The following is a 22,264-nucleotide window of genomic DNA, read 5'->3' as shown; positions in this document are numbered from 1 at the left end:
TTCTTTATCCACCATTCCCAATCTGGCATCCAATTTGTTAACCAGTCCCAAATTTCCGGAGGGTCCTGTTGAGAAATACTATGGACTATCGTTAAGGTATCTTTCAAATCCTGAGCCTTCTCTATTATTTGTTTCTCTTTATTTATGTAATAGCAGCATTTCTCTCCAATTAAAGCACAGTCTCTCCCTTGTTGTGCTGCCAAAATGTCCAATGCTTTCCGATTTTGTATGACCATGGATGACAAGGAGCTAACTTCTTCCTGTAAGTCTAAAAGAATCATAAGTGTAGCATTAAATCCTGCCTCCATTTCCCTTGAAATATTTATGATCTCTCTTTCCAACTCTGCTACCCCCAGAGCCGGGATTATAGCCCTCCAAGCTCTTTGGAAACCTGTATTTCTTTCAACGATTGGGTTGTAAATCGTTTCTCTCTCCTCCCTTTTTATTCGATGAATGAAACTCCCCAGATTAACTACTTTGGATGCATTTAGGTGAGTGTACACATTGATTTTAGGGGTTATATATGATGGTGCACACCGTCCACTCCATCCAGGGGGTAAGGCTTTCTATACAGCTCGTCCACACACCCAATATATTCCGGGGTCATTTATTATTAAGGTGAGAAAGTTCCCTGACCCTCTTTTATTACTTGTGGATCCCGCTTGTCGGTCCTGAGGGTTTAATAGCTGGCTGCATTGTAAGGGTAAATCATATTCTTTAGATTGTGTAAACCAACCGTTTGTTTGTTCACTGTTTCTCTGAAAAGCACAAGCGATACTTTGCCAAATGTAATACAAGGGCTGGTTCCATCTATAGGTAACATCCTTACATGTTTTGTAATCTGTTTTTGTTTTATTTATTAAAATACCTAACCATTCATGATAATAAAGTGTATGATTCCAGATACCTTGTGACTCATTAAACCATCCTCCCTGAGTAAAATTTAAGTAGACTACTGGTGCTTGTTTCCCTTGAATAGAAAAGTAATTTTCCACATTTAGATTAGCGCCATCACACTCAGTTCTATATTGATTATCCATTGGCCACCATTCTCCATCCTCTGTAGAGAATTCTAGAGTATGGGCACAGAATTGATAGGGGATAGCCCCTAAGTACTTTCCAGTCCCATTTTCATTTTCTATACATATAGGGTGTGTCATCATGGTCTCTACAAAGAAATCAGGTATGCCTTTTGAAAACCAGTTCCTTTCCCAATGCCTTGAAAATGCCCATATACGTTTTCCTTTCTCTACTCGGGTAGGTCTCCAAGCCAAATCCGTATTTGAAACCCAAACTGGAGCCCATCCCATTTTAGGCTTCCGTATCCACCATTCTAATGGCACCGGCCCACTTACTAGGGTGATTTTTTCTTCTGAATATATATCTGCGTGTGTACAGATCCAACAATTTTTCAAAGTTGTGATGTTAACGATAGCTTGCAAAATTTTTACATGTGGATGTTTTACCCCCTCTACTAAATAGGTCCTAAAAATGAAAACTATCCCTATTACGGAAATGACCTTCATCTCTATGCAAATAACATTAAACAAATATTAACTTTTAGTATTCTAATTCTATGTCCAACTGTGGTTTTCAGGTCTCCTGTGAAGGAAATGAGTTATTAGAGTCTTTGGTTATCACCAGAGCTCCTTCAAGTGTTTCTCCTTCCTCCAAATTCCAGGGAAATTGTTCACTATTCGGTGGGGTTTTCCGAATGGTCAATTTCAATCCTGGCCCTTGCTTGATTGTCCACTTTTCTTGCGCTTCCTTGGGTGCCAACTTTACCCGTGTATGGTGTATCCAGGTTTTATTGCCTTGAACTTTAATTGCAGTGTCAGTTGTGAGTAAGACCAAGAATGGACCGTCCCATCGATTTTCAAGGTGTTCCTTTTTCCACTTTTCAATCAAGACTAGGTCTCCTGGGACAATCTTATGAACGGGGCCCTTCAATGGTTCTGGCTCTATGTCTTTCAGATATCTAGAAAGAGAGAGTATAGACGCAGCAATGCCTTGTACATATTTATATACATTCTCCTCCCCCCTCTGAGCTAAATCACAGTCATTCTTGGCTGTTAGTATAGGGCAGACCTGACCGTACATAACTTCGAATAGACTAAGCCCCGTGCGGCCCCGCGGGGTAATTCTTGAGTGGAAGAGGGCAATAGGGAGCGCCTCTGGCCATTTGAGTTGAAGTTCTTGGTGTAATTTGCGCAAATGAGTCTTTAAAATATTATTACTAGATTCCACCAAAGCCGAACTTTTAGGGTGCCATGGGGTGTGTAAATGCCATTGGATCCCCAGGGCTCTTGCCACCTTTTGAACCACTTCTGCTACAAAGTGTGGTCCCTGATCCGAATCGAGATGGCGAGGCAATGAGAATCGGGGAATAATGTCATTTAGGAGGTGTTTCACGACCTCCCGACTCTTGGGAGTGCGGCAAGGAAAACACTCAATCCAGCCGGAAAAAGTGTCCACTAGTACTAACAGATACCGATAGCCATTGGAACGCGGGAGCTCTGAAAAGTCAATTTGGCAGGCGTCTCCCGGGTGTCCACCTCTTCTAATGTGTCCAGGGGGTGGTTTTGGTCCTCGTTTTGGATTATTATGGGCGCAGATTGAACAAGCCTGGCTAACATTGGTGGCTAAGGAGGATAGCTTGGGGTGATATAAAACACGTTTCAGGAGAGCTGTAAGTTTAGTAGCCCCGAGATGAGTCGAGTGATGTAAACAGTGACACAAAGCACCTAGTAATTGGTAGGGTGGAAAACGAATGCCAGCTGAGTCTGTCCACCACCCGTCCTGCAATCACCACTCCGAAGGGTGATTCTGGATCTGAATGAGATCCTCCTTCGAATAAGTGGGTGCAGAAATGTCCAATGGGGCAGGTATTGCTGGAGGTATTGCTGGTATTAAAGGGGCCAGTGAAGCGATTGGGAGCTTAGCCGCTTGCTTAGCCATAATATCAGCCTTTCGATTTCCTTCTGCCTCCTTGGATTTGCCTGCTTGGTGTCCTTTACAGTGGATCACCGATACTGCGGTTGGCAAATGAACAGCTTGTAGGAGGTGATGAATCTGGGGACCGTACTTTACAGGGTCTCCTGCAGCGGTTAGGAATCCCCAGGGGCGTAACTATAATAGGGCAGGGGGAGACAGTTGTCTGGGGGCCCACTGCCTTGGGGGGGCCCCCAGAGGCAAGTCACATGACCGACTCCCCCAGCCGTGCACACGCCCAGGCTTCCATCAGTTATATTCATCCTCCGAAATGGATGTGAGTGTTAAGACCTGGAGCTACCAGAACAGCATGTCTTTCTCTAGTACCTTTTGCTTCCACTATTCAGCTTCATTTAAGATTTCTTTACTTCATGAGCTGAGCTTCAGTGAGGGGGGGGCCCCGTTTTAAAATCTTGTCTCTGGGCCCACTCCAACCTTGCTACGCCCCTGGGAATCCCCGTTCTTTCCACAAAGCCCCATGTGCATGGAGTACATTAAACCCATACTTCGAGTCCGTAAAAATATTAGCCCGCCACCCCTTTGCCAGTTCAAGAGCCCTTGTTAAGGCTATAAGTTCAGCGAGTTGAGCACTTGTGCCAGGGGTTAATGGTTGGGCTTCAGCTACTTCATCCAACGTAACCACAGCATATCCTGCCTTCCTTTTTCCTTGATCCATATAACTGCTGCCATCCACAAAAAATTCAACCTCCGGATGTGAGAGTGGCACGTCTCGGAGGTCAGGACGGCTAGAATACTGTTCATCCATTACATCCTCACAACTGTGGGATAGAGGGGCATTGGAGGAAGGTAAAAGGGTAGCTGGGTTGAGGACACTTGTAAGCGGACCTGATCATTTGATATAAGGGCTGCTTGGTATTTAAGTAGTCTAGCAGATGTTACCCATTGACTAGCTTTAGTGTCCAGGATAGTAAGCACCTGATGAGGAACAAGGAGGGTTAAGGCGCCTCCCAGGGTAAATTTCTCTGCTGCCTTTAAAATGTCCGCCGCTACCGCTCGTAAACAAGGCGGCCATCCCTTTGCAACTTGATCCAAAGATTGTGAAAAATAGGCAATGGGTTGTCGATCTGGACCCAAGTATTGGGTTAGTACTCCTGCTGCCACGCCTTGGTGTTCATGTACGTATAGCTGAAAGGGTTTGTCTGGTTGGGGCAGACCAAGTGCTGGTGCCGACATTAAAGCTCGTTTAAGAGTTAAAAAGGCTGCTTGGTACCTTTTGGACCACTCGAAGGGGTCCGTTTCCAACCCTCAGGTGGCCTCATGTAGTGGCTGGGCAATTTTGGCATAAGTTGGTATCCATAGGCGACAAAAACCTGTCATGCCTAGGAAACTGCGAAGTTGTCCCCGATTTTGCGGAGGTGCCAGTCTACAAATAGCCTCCTTCCGTTCTGGTAATAATCCTCTCCGACCCTCTGTAATCTCTAGCCCCATATATATTACTTTGGATTGGGCAATTTGTGCCTTCTCACGAGAGACACGGTACCCTGCTGCTCCCAGATGTGATAGGAGGGAGGCAGTTAACTGGAGGTTTTGCATTTTGGATTCGGTGGCCAAGAAAATGTCATCTATGAATTGCAATAAAACAAAGGGGGGTTCCTTACGATCCGTGGGGGGTTCCCATCGGTCCAATTCCTCCCTGAGGGCTAAACTAAAATGTAAAGGTGAGTTTTTGTACCCCTGAGGGAGCCTCGTCCAGGAATAGCTCCTGCAAACACGTGTTTGGCCGTGTTCCCATTCGAATGCAAAAATGGGGGTTGACTCCCTTGAAAGCGGTATGCAAAAAAAAGCATCCTTAAGGTCCAGGACCGTAAACCACCGATGTTCCACCCCTATAAATGTTAGCAATGTGTATGGATTTGTCATGGGGGTGTGTAAAGTTTCTGTAGCTTCATTAATTGCTCTGAGATCTTGCACCATTCTCCAAGACCCATTTGCTTTTGGGACTGCTATCAAGGGGGAATTCCACTGAGAGACACATGGAATTAGAATGCCCTTTTAAAGGAACGCATTGATTATGGGCTCTAACCCCTCCTTTCCTCCTTGTTTGAATGGGTATTGTTTGATTCGAATTGGTTGAGCCCCTTCTTTTAATTGTACACGAACCGGCTGGGCTCGTTCGGCAAAGCCTGGTTGGCCAGGTTCCGCCCATACGTGGTCTTTCACCAGAGATTGTAATTCTTCTGGAATTGTCCCAGTACTGGAGGAGGCGACACCGATCATGGATGCTGCTAATTTCCAACCCTCTGATATCGGGACTTTTAAAATGATACGTTCTGGTGCAAATTCTAGAACAGCTCTCATCTGACAGAGCATATCTCGTCCCATTAGGGGTATCGGGCTCTCCGGGACCCATAGGAACTCGTGCTGAAAATAATAGTCCCCTATTTGACAAGGAAGGGGTGTCAGGAATGACTTCTGTAAAGGCTTTCCTGAAATCCCGGTGATTGTCTTAGAGCGCGAGGTAGGATGGCCCTCATTTGTTTGAGTCAGGACCGAATGTGTCGCCCCGCTATCCACTAGAAAGTCCTTTTCCTCTTCTTCCCCCACTTTAATTTTAACCAGGAGTTCCTGTGGGAATAAGACAACCACCTGATGGTCTTCAGGAACCCCCGGTCCCCCCTAATATTGGCGCATAGGGGCAGAGGGGGTACCTGTTCCCATTCCTTCATGGGACTGTCCATACATCTGGTGCGTATATTGAGCCCTTCCATTCGGTTGCCAGGCTGGCCCCTGGCCTCTGAGGCTTTGGGGTTGGACTTGATTTAGTCCTCTGGGACACCCTCTTTGCCAGTGTCCGATTTGCCCGCATATGAAACATTCTTGCCTGCCCAAGTTCCGTGATGCCGCCTGATATCTTCCTCTTTTTCCTCGCCCTCTCTCGCTTCTTCCTCGACCTCTCTCATTCCCTACGTACATTATCTTGTCTTTCTCCTTCTTCCTCTTTTCTCCCTCTTCCTCTCTTTGTGTAAAAGTTTTATATGCGGTATCCATTAATTGTGCTAATGGGAGAGCAAGCCCGCCTTCCATTTTCTGTAACTTTCTTCTTATATCTGGGGTGCTCTGGCTTACAAAAGCCATTTTAAGAATGTATTCCCCTTCATTCTTGCTAATGTCTATTTGAGTATATTGCCCAAAGGCTTTTTCCAACCTCTCCAGGAATTCGCCAGGGTTTTCCTCAGGTTTTTGTGTGATTTGATGTACTTTAGCCTTATTAATTGGCTTGGGAATGCAAGTTTTTAGAGCCTCTAAATAAATGTCCCGATACTTCTTTAAAGCATCTTGTCCTATGGTTCCATGATCCCAGGCGGGTTTCTCTGATGGGAATAGAAGTTGAGCTTGTAGCTCATTCTTATCAGTCCCTTCCAGGGCTAACTGGTGGCCGTGGGCTTCCACTAATCGCCTCTCCTCACTTGTTAGAAGACTACGGGACATCTGTCTGATGTTGGACCAGGTGGGGTTGTGAGTCTCAAAAATAGACTCCCACAATCCAGCCATTTTTGCTGGGTCTTCCCTAAGGGTGGGGTAATTGTTTTTCCAATTTAACAAGTCTGCTGAGGTGAAAGGCACATGTATCAAAGCCACCTCCCCTTCTGCCGTTATTTGTTCCCGCAATGGGCATTGTAGGGCTAAATTTTGAGTCTGAGCCCTAGTTTGTGTTGCTTTGGGGGAATACTGAACTGGGATTTGGGGAGGAGGCAGTAAATTTTGTGGCGGGTCTGGAGAAGATGGGAGCAAATCACGCTGTTCCTGTATCCCAGTATCAACCAAACCTATGCCCTCCCCCCCCCCCGAGGTCCCATATCCCCTAAATCGCACGGCCCACAACCTATGCCCTCCCCCACCCGATGTCCCGTATCCCCCCTCTCAGCCAAACCTATCCCCTCCCCCCGGGTCTGCCGTATATCCAGCTCAGATTCGGAGGAGGCTGAGGACTGGGTTGGTGTGTTTGCATAGGGGGAATACACTGGTGCAGGGAGAGAATAAGGTTCACAGGGGTACACATATGGAGGAGGTTTGGGGGCTGAAGGGAACGTCTTCCCTACGGCGATCAAGGAGGTCTTCCATAGCCCGCATGCTTTTAACATATCCTCCTCTTTCAAAAGCTCCATAAAAGCCTGTGCATAGCTGTGTTCTTCAAATTTTGAGGTTCTGGTACAAAACAGCAATAATTGCAAAATAGTTTGATGATCAACAGAACCTTCTTTTGGCCATTTTAATCCATTTTCTAATTCGTAATATGGCCAACAATTTTGACAGAAATTGATCATTTTCCTTTTCCTAAGGGGATCTCCTCCCATTAGGGCTATCCAATTCTTTAACACACATTGTAGCGGAGTACAGTTTTCTCCTTTCTTCTTGCTCTGAGCAGTACCCATTCTTTCCTGGTAAGTAGTTGAGTAATTTGGGACTTTAACCCGTAAATCAAAATCTGGGGACTCTAACCCCTCTTGTTTAAATCTACTTACCCGCTCCGGAGCGTCCTTCCCCTCAGCGCGCTTCACTTCTTTCCTTTTGCCTTGGTTCTCCGATTTCTGGCCCCTGGTTGTGGAAGGTCCCGGTGCGATGGTAGGGCCTTGCCCACTACTCAGCAAAGGTGAGGTGCTGGCTGGGCTGGTTAGTCTATCCGTCGCCGGGGGCCTCTCCACTCAGTGGGGGTTGCCTACGCTCGTGTAAGGAACGTGGCCCCAATCCGAGTCACGGCACCAATTTGCTATACCACCCAAGTGGTTCTTTTACTGGGTCAGCGAGCCAAAGAACATCACCAGCGGAGAAGTTTTAAAAGGCTTTATTATTTGCTCTGCAGAAGCAAAGGTTCTGGCCGGCTATTGCCTAAATTCCAGAACCCCGAGCATCATTTACAATAGACTTTTATACTTTACAGATCACGTAGGCAAGTAATTACATGATGATTACATTATCTCACTTGTAGGTAAATAATAACAATAGAAATTGCTGAGGAGATTCCGATGATAACAGTTGAGCTACAGAGGAAGTCTCAGAGATAACAGTTGGGGCTAGAGAGGAAAATCCAGAGATAACCTTTAATTAAGTTCTTATCATATAGTGTGTTTTAAACCTCTCAGTATGAAATTGGTTTTCTGAGTATATCAGTAGCAGCAGCAGAACTTACAGTGGGACCCACAGCTTTTAAAAGGCAGCCCACCCCCTCACCCCTCTGCCTTGGAACAATGCCCAAGGCACTATGATATTCACATGGTCCCTGCCAGGAGAGCACCAGCCTATAGGTAGTGGTGCCAAAACATTTGTAAAGAAATGGAAAAAGCACAAGAGCAGAATTCTGAAATTTGAATACACCTACACATGGGTCCTGACATGAATGAAAACAAACCTGAATGAATAACAAGAGGAAGTAAGTTTTAATAATAAAAATGAATGGAGTCCTGGAAAATAGCCAGGATCTAAAGGGCTACATGATTAGTTTCATTTACCCAAAGGATCTTTGGATCTGTTCATGATCAGCAGTCCCCCTCATCGTGCCACTTAATGGATCGTTTTGGAAATTAAGTTTATATGACACTGTCATAAAAACCTACCCACAAACCTATCAGCCATGCCCAAGTCTTCAGGTGTGCCCAAAGGACCTCTTTGGATACCAGCCAACATTTAATTGACGAATAGCATTCATTGCCACAGGATGTGGTAAGGCTTTCAGAAAAGGATTAGCCCAATTCATTGGTGGCTGCTGGGCAGAACAATTAGAAATTCAGACATTGTATTCACAGCTGTGTGGGCCAGATGTTGCAGCCCAGCTTGCCCTATTTATGAACTTCCCTAGGGCAGCTTGTGAGTTTTCTGCAGGCAAAAGACTGGTTTTAGTATCTGTGGATCTGACTCAGTCAAAAAGTTCTTACATTCTGACTATTATGCAATGTAGCTTGTTTTCCACCCTGGAAATGCAGCCACAGTTGACGTGCCTGCCCACTGAACCAGTAATCTGCGGAATGTTCCTCTTGTCATGTTCTGCCAGGCACTTGGTGGGATGTCCAGTGTGTGGAAAAGATCATGCCTTGGTGGTGGGGAGGTCTGCTGGAAGCAGAAAGCAGCAATGGAGTACCACAGCTTCAAATCTCACCTTGAGGCCAAGGGGCCAGAGAAAGCTTTGGAGGAAGTCATACTGCTTGGCAAACAAAAGATGGATGCTTAGAATGTATGTAAGACCGGAGGAAATGGGCTGGGATCCTGGGATCCATTTTTTCCAGTCCCTATGTCTTTGCCCACAACCTGCTAATGTGTGGGAAGGGATGTGCCTCTGGCAGAGGAAGTGGCTCAGGATAGGGCTGAAGGAAGCTCTGACCAGGGTCTGATCCAACAGGCAAGGATGGCTATGGGTGTTTTGCAGCTCTTTAAGAACAGATCCCCCTTTTTAAAAAATGCAGTAAACAAATGTTAGAATGCCTCAACACTGTAAAACCATAAAATGGTGGGCAGTCCACCTGAAGACCTGAACAAGACAGGTGACAGAGATCAGACTCTGAATTACTGATTTGTCAAAATATGGTGGTGGTGAAGACAGAGAAGCAGGACTTGTTCTAGGGGAAGAAAAATGCAGTGAGTTCTCATCTGTACATGGACTAGATTTCCCCCCTTTTGGCTGATCTCCAAAACTGAAGGATGTGGACCAGAAAAGGGGGGGGGGAGGTCTACCAGAGCAGTTACGTTTTAGTGGGATTGTTTGTTTGTTTATTTATTTAATTTATATACCGCCTGACTCCAAAGGCTCTAGGTGGTTCACGAAAACAAAGACAAGGGGGGGGGGAAATACTTAAAACAGCAATTTAAAAATTTTAAACATTTCAGAGATTACGAAAAGCATGGAAAAATGTGTCTTCAGGGCTGAAGGCTGGCAAAGATGTTAAACCACGAATGTCTATAGGGAGCGCATTCCATAGCCCAGGAGCAATTACAGAGAAGGCCCGCTTCTGAGTCACCGCCACGCCAGAGGAGCTGGCAACATATGGAGATGGACCTCTCTCGGCGATCTCAAAGAGCGGTGGGGATCATGCAGAAAAAGGTGCTCTTCTAGGTAACCTAGTTCTAAGCTGTTTAGGGCTTTAAAGGTAGTCACCAGCACTTTGTATTTTACACCAGGGTGGATTTGATTTAAATCAAACTGATTTAAATCACGATTTAAATCACGATTTAAATCACTAGCAGGGTGGATAAAAATCAATGATTTTTTTAAAAAAATCAAAAAAATCCGATTTAAATAAAAAAAATCCTATTTGAATCAAAAAAATCTGATTTTTTTGATTTTTTAAAAAAATCATTGATTTTTATCCACCCTGTTAGTGATTTAAATCATGATTTAAATCAGTTTAATTTAAATCAGTTTGATTTAAACCAAATCCACCCTGTTTTGCACGGAAACCTATTGGTTGCCAATGCAATTGCTGTAAAACAGGCATAAGACACCCCGGAGAGCAACCCAGCCGCTGCATTTTGAACCAACTGAAGTTTCCCAACCACATACAAAGGCAGCCCCACGTAGACCGTATTGCAGTAGTTAAGCCTAGAGGTTACCAGAGAGTGTACCACCACACTTCTGAGATCACAATCTTCAAGGAACAGATGCAATTGTCATATCAACCAAAGTTGATAGCACTCCTGGCCATAGCCTCAACCTGAGGAACCAGAGTGAGGCCTGGGTCCAGAAGCACTCCCAAACTACGTAATTGTTCCTTCGGGGGGAGTGCAACCCTGTCCAGAACAAGAAGACCTATCATGTCCCTCGAAGTATGACCCCTTTACCATGAGTCTTGCTTGGATTCAATTTATTATCCCTCATCCAGTCCATTACTGCTTGTAGGCAGGCATTTAGGGGCGGGGTTATGCCATTTTCTGATGATGATATCATGGAGATTTGGGTGTCATCCAGTGTTCTCTCTAATTTTTTTCATCTGTGTGTGGAATGAATTTTGTTCTGGGTGACAGTATCAAGGCAGTGTCTACGCATGTGCATTCGGAATGGGGCCTTCTTGATTCAGCCTGAGTGGGATCCAAAATTAACTGAGCAGACATCAAAAAATGTGTGAGTGTGTGCACATGAGCACGCCTTAGAGAGAACACTGGTGTCATCAGCATATTGATAACACACAGCTCCAAATCTCCTGATGATCTCACCCAGCGGTTTCATGTAGATGTTAACAAGCATCGGAGATAGGATGGAGCCCTGAGGGACACCATACAATAGCTCTCGTTTCAGAGAACAACTATTCGAGCAACACCATCTGGAATCTACTGGAGAGATAGAAATGGAACCACTGCATAGCAGTGCCACCTATTCCTAAATCCCCCCAGATCCAGAAGGATACCATGGTCGATAGTATCAAAAGCCACAGAAAGGTCCAAAAGAGCCAATAGAGTCACATTCCCTGGTAGAGATCATCCATCAGGCTGACTGTTTGTTATGATTAATGCTTCCACTTCTTTCTTTCCAGTCTAAGGCATATGTAGTCCTGTGTGATGTTGCAATGCCATAGTCTCTTCTGCCCCCCCCCCCATCTCAGGCTGCTGTTTGAAAGTCTGAAATCGCTTGCAGAAGCAGTGCCCTGTTGAGGCACAGCACCAACACCTGTATTATTCCCTTGAAATGTTGGGTAATTTTGGCAAGAGTCACCCAGCCCCAGGTTGCACACACAAGCTAACTATTTTTAGATCTCATTCCCATCGTATGCTGAAGGCTTGGGGGTAGATGACGTCGTCGTTACTATCTCACTTTCTCCTCCTGGCAACCCAGCTGAGGTGGGGTTTAGAGCACTCCTCTTGCCTAACTCAGAGTGCTCAGCAGGGATTTGAACGGTGGGTCCATTGTGCCACTCCAGTTAACAATACCATGTAAATAACACTACTTAGCCTTTCTAAAATACTTTGGCAGAACTATGTAAGGCAGGTCATTTCTATTATTACTGCCATATTGCAGAGGGGTGGGGTGGGGCTGAGAGAGGCTGGCTTGCCTAAGACCAGGGGCTTCCCCTTTGACGACATTTCAGTCTCTTAGACATCACCCTACAAGAGCTGGTCTGGAGTCTCTGCTCTTACACCCCTGATCTCATTTCTAACCACTTGGGAGAAGTCCTATATATTTCAGTGATATTTACTTCTAAGTAGCCACCTTAAGTGGCATGGGGGTGTGTGTGTGAAATGCTTGACTAACAAGCAGAAGGTTCCCAGTTTGAATCCCCGCTGCTACTATATCGGGCAGCAGCGATATAGGAAGATGCTGAAAGGAAGAGGCAACAGTAAATCCCTCCTGTATTCTACCAAAGAAAACCACAGGGCTCTGTGGGCACCAGAAGTTGAAATCGACTTGATGGCGCACTTTACCTTTACCTTAAACACACTTAGGATTATAGTCTCTGAGCAATATTATTCCTGCTAAGGGAACTCAGGGCGGTATAAACCGCCCTGAGCCATTTTGGGAAGGGTGGTATAGAAATTGAATTATTATTAATATTATTATTAATAAAGCTGCTAGGATTAAGATGCAGCCACATTTGGAAGACTGTATAGTTTGGGGTATCACATCTTAAAAAGGGTATTGTTAGAACTGGAAAATGTGCAGAAGGCAACCCAAATGGTCAGGAGGCTGGAGCATCTAGGCAACAACATTTGGGGGTGCTCTAATTTTTTCTTGAAAGGGTAAATTGCAGAAGGGAAGTTACTGAGGTATATTAGACTTCATGGCTTTATGCATGGTATGAAGAAAGTGGATATAGAAAGATTTTTCTCCCCCTTTTTCACCACTAGAACCAGGGATCATCCCATGAAACTGATTGCCAGGAAATTTAGGACCAACAAAAAGAGAGACTCCACACAGTGCATGATTAATCTATGAAATTATCTGGCACAAGATGTGGTGATGGCTTCAAAAGGAGGTTGGACAGTTTAATGAAAGACAAGTCTCTCAATGGCTACATGCTTCTGCCAGATTCAGAGGCAGTATGCCTCTGAATACCATTGCAAGGGAGCAATAGTGAGAGAGGGGGTATGCCTTTGCAGGATTCCCAGAAGCATCTGCGTTGTCCCTGTGGGGGAAATGGGGTGCTGTGCTAGCTAGACCTTGGCCTGATCCAGCAGGGCTGTTTGCTTGCACAATGAAGGTGATTTCAGACATACGCACACTCGCAAAGTGTGTCCTCTGAAAGAATTGCAGCCAATCCCATGCCTTCAGTAAGTTGTTGATGTTGTTGTTATTTTACATTTATATCCCGCTCTTCCTCCAACGAGCCTAGAGCAGTGGACTACATACTTGAGTTTCTCCTCACAACAACCCTGTGAAGTAGGCTAGGCTGAGAGAGAAGTGACTGGCCCAGAGTCACCCAGCTGGTATCATGGCTGAATGGGGATTAACTCAAATCTCCCCGGTCCTAGTCCAGCACTCTAACCACTACACCACACTGGCTCTCGTGTTCTTTGTGACATTCATGCTTTACATAATTAGGTGTACTTTACATATTTAAGTTAGATGTGAAGACACCCTAATGATTGCACAAATGACCATTACTGTCTTATCTTGCACATTGTTACTTTTGTGGGGCTTCATTGACAACAGAATAGAAACTGGTAGCCCACAAGTATTGTATACCCAAGTTCTGGAATGAATTCGGTATGATTTTTGCATGCAGGGCAGTGAATCACTTAGTAATGAAACCTCATGCTCAGGGTAACCACTGGCCACAAACCTCTGGGATTACAAGAGGGAGAATGAATAATTTCATAATTGGACTGTGGCTTTTCTTCTGATGTGGCTTCTGTGGAATACTCTGTGTGTGAAGTGGGAAATTTAGCTAAATAGCATGTGAGCTACTTGTTAACTGGAGGCACCAGAGCCCAAGGGCTGTTTCCCACAGTTGTGTTGTGGGCTGGTTAATGGTGCTGATCCAGAAAGATGATTCTGCTCCTGGGGGAAGTTGTCACATCCTCTTTCTTTTTCTCTCCCCGCCACCAATGCTGGGTTGACTTGTAATAAAAATAAGTTGTGCTGGCTTCTAATATACCAGAAGGCAAAGATCTATAGGCCTTCTTAAGCCTTATTTTTAACTCTTGTGATCTGAAGTGATTCTCAAGTTTTAAACATCCATGTTTTAATGCAAGTAAATAGAATTAACCTGGCTTTCAGTTTGTTGGGCTTATTAGAAAGGGAAAAGTAGAAAAGCCTGCATTGGCTACTGCATCTCTGATACAAATCCATAGCTATTTATAATTCTCATTTATAATTATTATAAGGCCAGTTTGGACAATACCATCCCTGCCCACACAATAAGAAGGGGACATGCTGAGAGTGTGCCTGTTATCATGTTCTCCCCGCATGTCCCTTTTCAGCCTACTTTCCAGTAGGCTTATGAGATCACCTGGCTTTCCGTGTGTGTGTCCGTCCATGTGTCCATCCCCCTATCAACTTTGCAATGCCTGGACCAGTATGAACCAAGTTGGGTACAGTTACTTAGAGGGACACTTCAACGGTGTAGTTTGATTATTTCATCCACTCCGATTCGAGACCATCTAACTTTGAACTGCTAACTGATTTGAACCAAATTTGCTACTGCTGTAGGGACACACAGGATGCCTCAGTGGCACAGTTTGTGATGAAGTCATCCATCCCGATTCAAGATGGCGGATGTGTGAATGTTTGAGGTGCAAGTGGGCTAACTTGTGAACCATGTAACCAATTTGAACCAAATTTGCTACAGATGTAGGGACACATAGGGACGGTTCAAGGGCATAGTTGGTAATGATGTCATCTGCACTGATTCAAGATGGCAGACACGTGAACACTTGTGCAAGTAGGCTAACCTATTTGGACCAAATTTAGTCCAGTTCTTGGGATAGTGAAAGGAGAGTAGGCGGATTAGTTCTTACTAGAACAATTTGTTTCATATGGGGTGGGGAGGACTGTTCATCCAAATGGCCCCACTATGCATGCTCCATGTGTCTTGACAGGCATGCTCTTGGTATGTCCCCTTCCTAATCATGCGGGCAGGGATTGTATTGTCTGAACTGGTCCATAGTCATAGGATCATAGGAAGCTGCCATATACCAAGTCGGACCATTGGTCTATCTAGCTCAGTATTGTCTACACAGACTAGCAGCGGCTTCTCCAAGGTTACAGGCAGGAATCTCTCTCAGCCCTATCTTGGAGATGCCAGGGAAGGAACTTGGAGCCTAGATGCCCTTCCCAGAGCAGCTCCATCCCCTAAGGAGAATATCTTACAGTGCTCACACTTCTAGTCTCTCTTTCGTATGCAACCAGGGCGGATCCTGCTTAGCTTAAGGGGACAAGTCATGCCTGCTACTACAAGACCAGCTGTCTTCCCATGGTTGCTAGATGGAAATTTCATGTTTAGGAGAACTGTACCTCTGAATATCAGATGCTATAGACCAACTATAAGGTAGGGTTGTCTTTTCCATGCCTTGCTTGCTGGGGCATCTGCCCGACTGCTGATGGGAACACAGTGCTAGATTAAATTACTATTGGCAGACATTCTACAGAGTGTAATGCAGCCCATGCTGCAGCAGATGTCTAAAACAATGCTCGCAGTGTTGCAGAACAGGGTTGGTGCACTGCTACTTAAAACTGGGCAATCTGCAACGTACCACCACTGGAGGAAAAACTGTAGCATGGCGCAAGTGGGATCATCCAATTTTAAGTGGTGGCACACCAACTCTGTTCTGTAGTACTATGGACGTTCTGTTAGATGCCCGGAGTGGTATGGGATGTTCAGGAAATGAAAGTGGCCCTTCTCTCACTGGCCATGACACCCTATCTGTCCTGACCCCAGTGCCCCAGATGGGAGTTAACAGTCTTTTTAGAATGAAACTCTGAAGGCAGACAGCCTCTGTCTCCACTCAGTACATGTGGATCCATGAGTGATGAAGAATGAAGATTCCAAATTCTTAACATTTATATTGTGCTTTAGGGTGTGCAAAGGACTTCACTCACCTATACTTTCTTGGTAAATCTACAACACTCCTTTAAGGCAGGTCAGTGCTATCCCAGTTTGCAGTATGGGGGAAGAGGACACTGAGAGATGGCGACTTTTCCAAGACTGAGATTAAACTTGAAGTTGTGGCCAACCAGATTTGAATCAAGGAAAGGGAGAAAGGGTGACTGAAGTCTTGATGTTAGCAATTCCCAAGGAACACTGCAGATACTTGAGCTGCTATTCATGGATATGTAAGCCTTTCCCCCAAAGCATGTGGCAGCGAACTGTGTTTGTGACAAACTGGTAAAGAGCTGCAGCCAAGCCTGGCTCAGGGATAATATGCCTGTATAATCCATGTGTTTCCAATCATCTGTTGGCTTCATTCACACATCATGTTTGTAAGTGTGAATCAGCCCTGAGCTTCTAACCCTGGAGTTCACCAAGCATAAGGATGATGATGTGTAGTATCCAGTATCTTTTATGATCATTTGTTGTTTAGAAGTTTGTCCCAGTGGGGATCCCTGTAGAGGGTGTGGGAGGTGGAATAAAAAAGGGAACGGGAGGGAGAGGAGAAGGAGAAAATGGAGTTGTTTATGAATAAACTCTTAGTTAATTCTATATAAGATTACTTTGTGTTTGAGAGAAGCAGCTATAAAAAGGATGACTAATCCAGTCAAGATTTGGACTAGGGAGGATGCTCCAGTTGCAGGCCTTATTCTAATAATCCATTTTAAATACCATTTAGAGGTATCTGGTAAAGTTAGTGCCTTATTCTCTTCAGAATAAGGAATGCAAGTTTCTCAAGTGAAGTGGTTGATGAATGGAGCAAAGGCTGGAAGTTCTATTGACCTTCCATTACATTTTTATATTGCCCTTCTTCCAAGGAGCTCAGGGTGGGGTTGGTTTGATTCTCCACCCCCCAACACCATTTTGTCCTCACAACAGCCCTGTGCGGGTGGTTGCTCCTCTCTTAAAGAATCATCCTGGCCATACGGATCAATTTTATTTGGATGTTTTGCTGTCAAATTTTTAATATGTTACTTCTATAAATGTGGCCAAGTTTTTGTTTTGTTGCATCCAAACTTCATAGAGCTTGTATTAGCAATTTGAATGTTTTGTAAATTATAAATGTATTATTTTAAATGTCAAGCTGGTCTAATGGACCTTAATAAAAATTTACTTACTTACTACTACTGGGATGTGAGTCTCAGAGAGGGGGGGGGGACTGGTCCAAGGTCATCCAGTGAGTTGCATGACTGAGTAGGGATTAGAACTTGGGTCTTCCTAGTCCTATTACTGGACTAACAACCACACCAGGCCCTTGCTGGCCCTGTGGTACACTCGGGGTTAGCACTCTGGGCTGCTTCTTGGCTACTCGGACTCCTGGATCTTCACCAATGGAAAGCGCTCAGGGGGACTATTACATTGCTTTGGAGCAGCTGTCCTAATAGCTGTTAAAGTGGGGCAGGTGGACACTCTTCCTTCTCCTTTGAGAGAGTTGGGTGCAAACCATCTCTGAAGAGAAGAACTTGTCTCTGAGGAAAGGGGAAAGAATGTGGTTGAGCTGCTCAGTTGGGAGGACTCACAAGTTTATCTTCGTTCTAGCAGAGAAATAGAAGACTCCAGTGATTAGAGCAGGAGGGTGTTGGGACTCCTGGACACCTGGATCCTTTTAATTCTAGGCAGAGTTTCCAGATGTTGTGTGTGTGTGTGTGTTTAAACAGAGCCAGAACTCTAGGATTCCGTGATCACCTGTGTGTACTTAAGATCTGTCATTTGAGACCCTCTCTTTGTATTTTTGTAAAGTGGTAGCATGTTTTACATGAGTGGCTTGGAGGAGAAGCCAACAAAGAACAGCAATGGCTTCCTTTTGCTCTGGCAGATTCTGATCTATAATTCTCCAGGGCTCTGTTTGGTTTAGCTTGGAAAATCTTTACAATCACTAATTCCAAGGAGTTTCCTGGGGGAGAGGCTTTCTCATTGAGATCTTGGTATTGTTAACAGATCTGACTACATCCCATCTGGTTAGATCTCTTTACCTTTCTGATAAGCACATGGACACTCTCTGTTAAGGATCCTCCCTTCTTACTATTGAGATGTATTCACATTGTTATCAAAGCCATTCTGGTTTATCTCAGTTGAACCATGGAAAAGACTGAGTTCACAGCACTTATCAATGTAGGGTGTAAATAGTGCTGCTGTTGAATTTGTATTGGCTTCCTCCATGAATTAGTTCACTTCTGTGCTGTCCATGTGATGAATTACCTTGCATACCAGATTTTGTCCTGAAACTTTTTTCCCCCTATACCCTTGGCAGGGCAAAATAGGTGCACATTTTTTTAAGTGAAAGGGATTGTGCATAGTGTGGTGACAAGCAAGTCCAATGAACCACCAACTTATTTTGCATTTGGACATCATAAATCTGTGCAGTTTGTGTGCCACCATACAGCTTCTTGTGCCCATAAATAAGTGAGTGTGTGTGTGTGTGTGTGCGTGTGTGTGTGTGAGAGAGAGAGAGAGGGAGGGAGAGAGAGAGAGAGAGGGAGAGAAAGAAAAAAAAAAAGAAAGAGAATGAATGAATGAATATCCAAAAGTTCAGTGATCTGCTTCACAAGTTATTTCAGAGCCAATGTCCTGGACTTTCAAATAGGTCCTTTTCCACCGTAATCAGAGCCCATCCTCTATTTAGGGTAATTCCTTCATGCTATCAGAGTCAACAGGAAGTTGTCACAGCAGAGTTTTCCTGGAGGCTAGTCTGGTAGCTAATCTCCAGTTCCTTTTCCTGTCGCCTTCAGGATCGGCAGCAGAGAGAGAGAGTTCCCGGGATCCTACACCTAATCCCTCTTTTCTCTATTCTCTATTATTCCATATCTTTGCTTCTTACTGCTTCTTCAGCCATACAGCGCTCAGAGCTATAGTCGCTCAGAGCAAAGCTCCTTTTGCTAAACTCCTTTCAACTTTTTAAATCTCCCTCCTCTTTGTCTCACTGACCGAGCTGATGGAGCACGCTCACGCCGCTGACACAATCTTGGCTTGGGGGAATCAAGTAGGGGGAATCAGTAGCTCCGATCGCCACCCTAGGAACGGGGGCGGATTCAGGAGCTGGGCAGCCAAGCAGCACAAAAAGAGCCACACTTGCCACAGGGGCCGAGGCTGCACAGAAACGGAAGGCTAAGAGGTCAAAGAAAAAGGAGAGAGAGAGAATGAATGAATGAATGAATGAATGAATATCCAAAAGTTCAGTGATCTGCTTCACAAGTTATTTCAGAGCCAATGTCCTGGACTTTCAAATAGGTCCTTTATATAATAAAATGTACACATTTGGTATGTAGGTTCTAATTGGTACACTGAGTAAGAAAACAGGTACTGTGCCTATTGAATTAAGTACAGCTGGAGGAGGGTGTGGAGCTATCCCCTTGAAAAGTAGTAGACAGGACATTCTGCCCCAGCTAATTAAACTAATTGGTTCTCGTTGCTTGGACGGACTCTCCCTTACAGAACTAGGTAGGGTTTGCTAACGACTCTAGAGTTTTCCCTTAGGGTGTGTGTTTGTGCATTGCAAGAGAGCAGCCTGTGTTTGTTGCAGGAATGTCCATATTCTCCTTGAAACACATTTATCTGCCCCTCTTCCTGTTCCATTGGGGCCAATGGAGTCGTGGAGTGTGTGTGGTGTGTGTGTGTTTTTTTAAAATCATTTTTGAAATGGGGAAGTGAAAGGAAATCCTGTGGCAAGCCTGGAAGGGGGAAGAGGGGAAGAGAGGAACTGGCATGCCTGGGTGGGTGCTCTCCTCCATGATGGTGGCGGTGGCCAGCAGCCCCTCAGCTCCCCCATCAGGAGCCGAGGTGGGCACGCGGACGGCCTTGCTGAGCAGAGCAGGCAGCTGGCGGCTCAATGGCCACTACCACCCCCCCACCCCCCGAGCCGAGGCGCGTGCGGCCTCACCCCAGAGTTGAGGCGCACACGTGGGCAGCCTCGCCAAGTGGAGCAGGCTGCTCACTGGCTGCTGCCACTCCCCACCGAGCCGAAGCGGGCATGTGGGCAGCCTTGCTGCGCGGAGCAGGCCCTTCGCCTCTCGCTGGCCACTGCTGCTCCCCCCCCACACACATGGGGTGGCTGTGCCAGCTGCCGTGCCTCTGGGAGCCGAGGCAAACGAGCAGAGCAGGCTGCTCACCGTTCACTGCCTTGGCTGCCGCTCGTTGCTCCCCTGGATGGCGTGGCCAGAGGGAGGTTGGAGCCGAGCGATCAGTGAGTCAGGCTGCTTGCCGGGGATCGGGCTGCCACCGCAGCACCACCACTGTGGGGCCCCTTCAAACATGGGGCCCAGGGTGATCACACCAGTTGCCCCGCCCTAAGAAGGGGCCTGCCCAGGCAGAGCCTCACTAGGGCTGGGGAGCCTTGCAGCTTTCTCCTCTCTGCCTCCTGCCATGTATTCTCCTGAGGAGGGAGGATGGCGGTGGTGTGCCACCAGAGAAATGAAATGAAATGAAATAAATAAATAGGAGGGAAGAGGCGGAGGGGAGGCAAGTACTCCTCCAGTGAGGGCTGTGGGATTGCACAGAAGTAAATGAACCATGATTCAGTTCAATGGGCTTCCTTTTAAGTAAGTGACTGTTCCCTCTCCCTTCCTTTGCCCTGTAGTATTCATTGTTTGTTTGTTTGCTTGCTTATAATATTTGTATACTGCCCAAAACACAAGCCTCTGGATGGTTTACAACAAAATAATAAAACAACAAATAAAAAGATTAAAACATTGCAACAATTTAAAATTTGAAACAAAGTTAAAACTATTTAAAAAATCAGCAAACAATTAAAACAGTATCTAATTAAAAGCCTGGGTGAACAAATGTGTCTTGACTGCCTTTTAAAAAGTTGTCCGAGATGGGAAGGCTCTTGAGCAAGTGGGATTGCACAGAAGTAAATGGTTTAGTTCAATGGGCTTCCTCTTGACTGACACCTACCCCCCCCGTCTCTCTCTCTCTCTCTCTCTCTCTCTCTCTCTCTCTCTCTCTCTCAATATCCCAGTTGGAAACCAGATTCTGCCATTGCCCAGGACCTTGCCCACAGAGGATTTGGCTGAGGTGTTCCAGTGGCAGCTGCAGTGCAAAGGGAGGGCATCTCTGGACAGCCTTCCTTGGGAGGCCGTGGAGACCTGTACTTCCCCCACCCCTCTGCTGGCTGGCGGGGAGGGTGATGGCCGGCTCTGGCCAGCTTGCATTCTTCCTAGCAGTATCTCTCCAGTCCCTCTTACAGCTGGCATCAGGTCAAGGTGGGTGCTACTTTCACTGAATGAATTTGAAGACGGTGGAGGGTCTTGTTTGGGGAGAGATTAGAGCTTGTGGGCAATATCCACATTTCTGCCATTGACGTATTTTGGGTTGTTGCTCATGCTTCTGCTAATTGCTTTCCAAAAAGAGCAGGCAGTGACCTGCAGACAGGCCACCTTCCCTCAGATCAACAAACTGTTCCTTTGACCACTTCAGGGAATAGAATTGTGGGTCCCTCAAAATGTAACAGAGCCCCATCACCAGATCATAGGGCAGATTTCAGAAATCCTGACCTTCTGCTACGACCCCCAAAGCATAGGCTGGGCTTTTGGAGCAGAGCTGAAATGAATATTTCCAAACATTACTTGTTTCCCAAAATGTCTAGTTTCATTAGTTAGATTGAAAATTACTGAAATCAAATTTGCGCTTTGTGAATGTTGCCTCCAAAATTCAAGCGCTTTAGCCTTCTTGGCTTCTTTTGGCAGATATACCATTGCATGCCAGCCTCCAAATCTTGTCAGCTATGAAACACCACAGAAAGCTAACTATCAAATGCTTTTAAGTGCTAAAATGCTAAATACCATTGCCTTACAATGGCACTACCATTGCACATCAACTGTCCAGTAGTAATGGCTCTTTCTGAAATACTATCAAAATTGAATAGCATAAGTTGTCAAATACAGATATTGAATATTTGGCACAAATTCAGGTATTCAGAGTATCTGGAGTGTATTCAACATTGATTTTTGCAGTGGAGATTTGGAGGGAAGCAAATTTGTTTCCGTTCTAAGAGTCTGAGAGGATCACAATCCGTCACACCTGTTCAGGTGGAACTCGGTTTAAAAGCTGAAGATTCCAGTTTGAAATGGGCCACAAAACTCAGGACTTCTTTGATCAAGAAACAGTTTGACATCCAGGTGATGGACCTTCCTGAAAACAGAACTGAAACTCCCCAGGAGTGTGTGTTTCCCCAGAGAGGCACTCTTGAGTTTTCTTGGGAACCAAAGTGCTTCAGTGAGCTCCACCTGTAAACAGCAAAGCACTCC

General features: G+C 45.5%; 1 protein-coding gene across 5 annotated transcripts in view; it reads left to right on the top strand.

The window, feature by feature from the left end:
- CRB3 (crumbs cell polarity complex component 3) overlaps positions 1 to 22,264 on the top strand; it is a 43,513-nt gene that overhangs the window by 12,881 nt on the left and 8,368 nt on the right. For 4 of the 5 annotated variants that reach the window (XM_053298627.1, XM_053298624.1, XM_053298623.1 and 1 more), the window contains exon 2: positions 20,977 to 21,220. In XM_053298627.1, coding sequence (XP_053154602.1) covers positions 21,145 to 21,220 — 76 coding nt within the window. In that variant the 5' untranslated portion in view covers positions 20,977 to 21,144. Of the gene's footprint in view, positions 1 to 19,435; positions 19,458 to 20,976; positions 21,221 to 22,264 lie in introns of those variants that run through there. The other variant, XM_053298625.1, reaches the window with a different exon arrangement.

Source organism: Hemicordylus capensis, chromosome 2 (assembly GCF_027244095.1).
Source record: "Hemicordylus capensis ecotype Gifberg chromosome 2, rHemCap1.1.pri, whole genome shotgun sequence".
Classification (NCBI taxonomy): domain Eukaryota; kingdom Metazoa; phylum Chordata; class Lepidosauria; order Squamata; family Cordylidae; genus Hemicordylus; species Hemicordylus capensis.
This window is presented reverse-complemented; position numbering and strand designations above follow the sequence as displayed.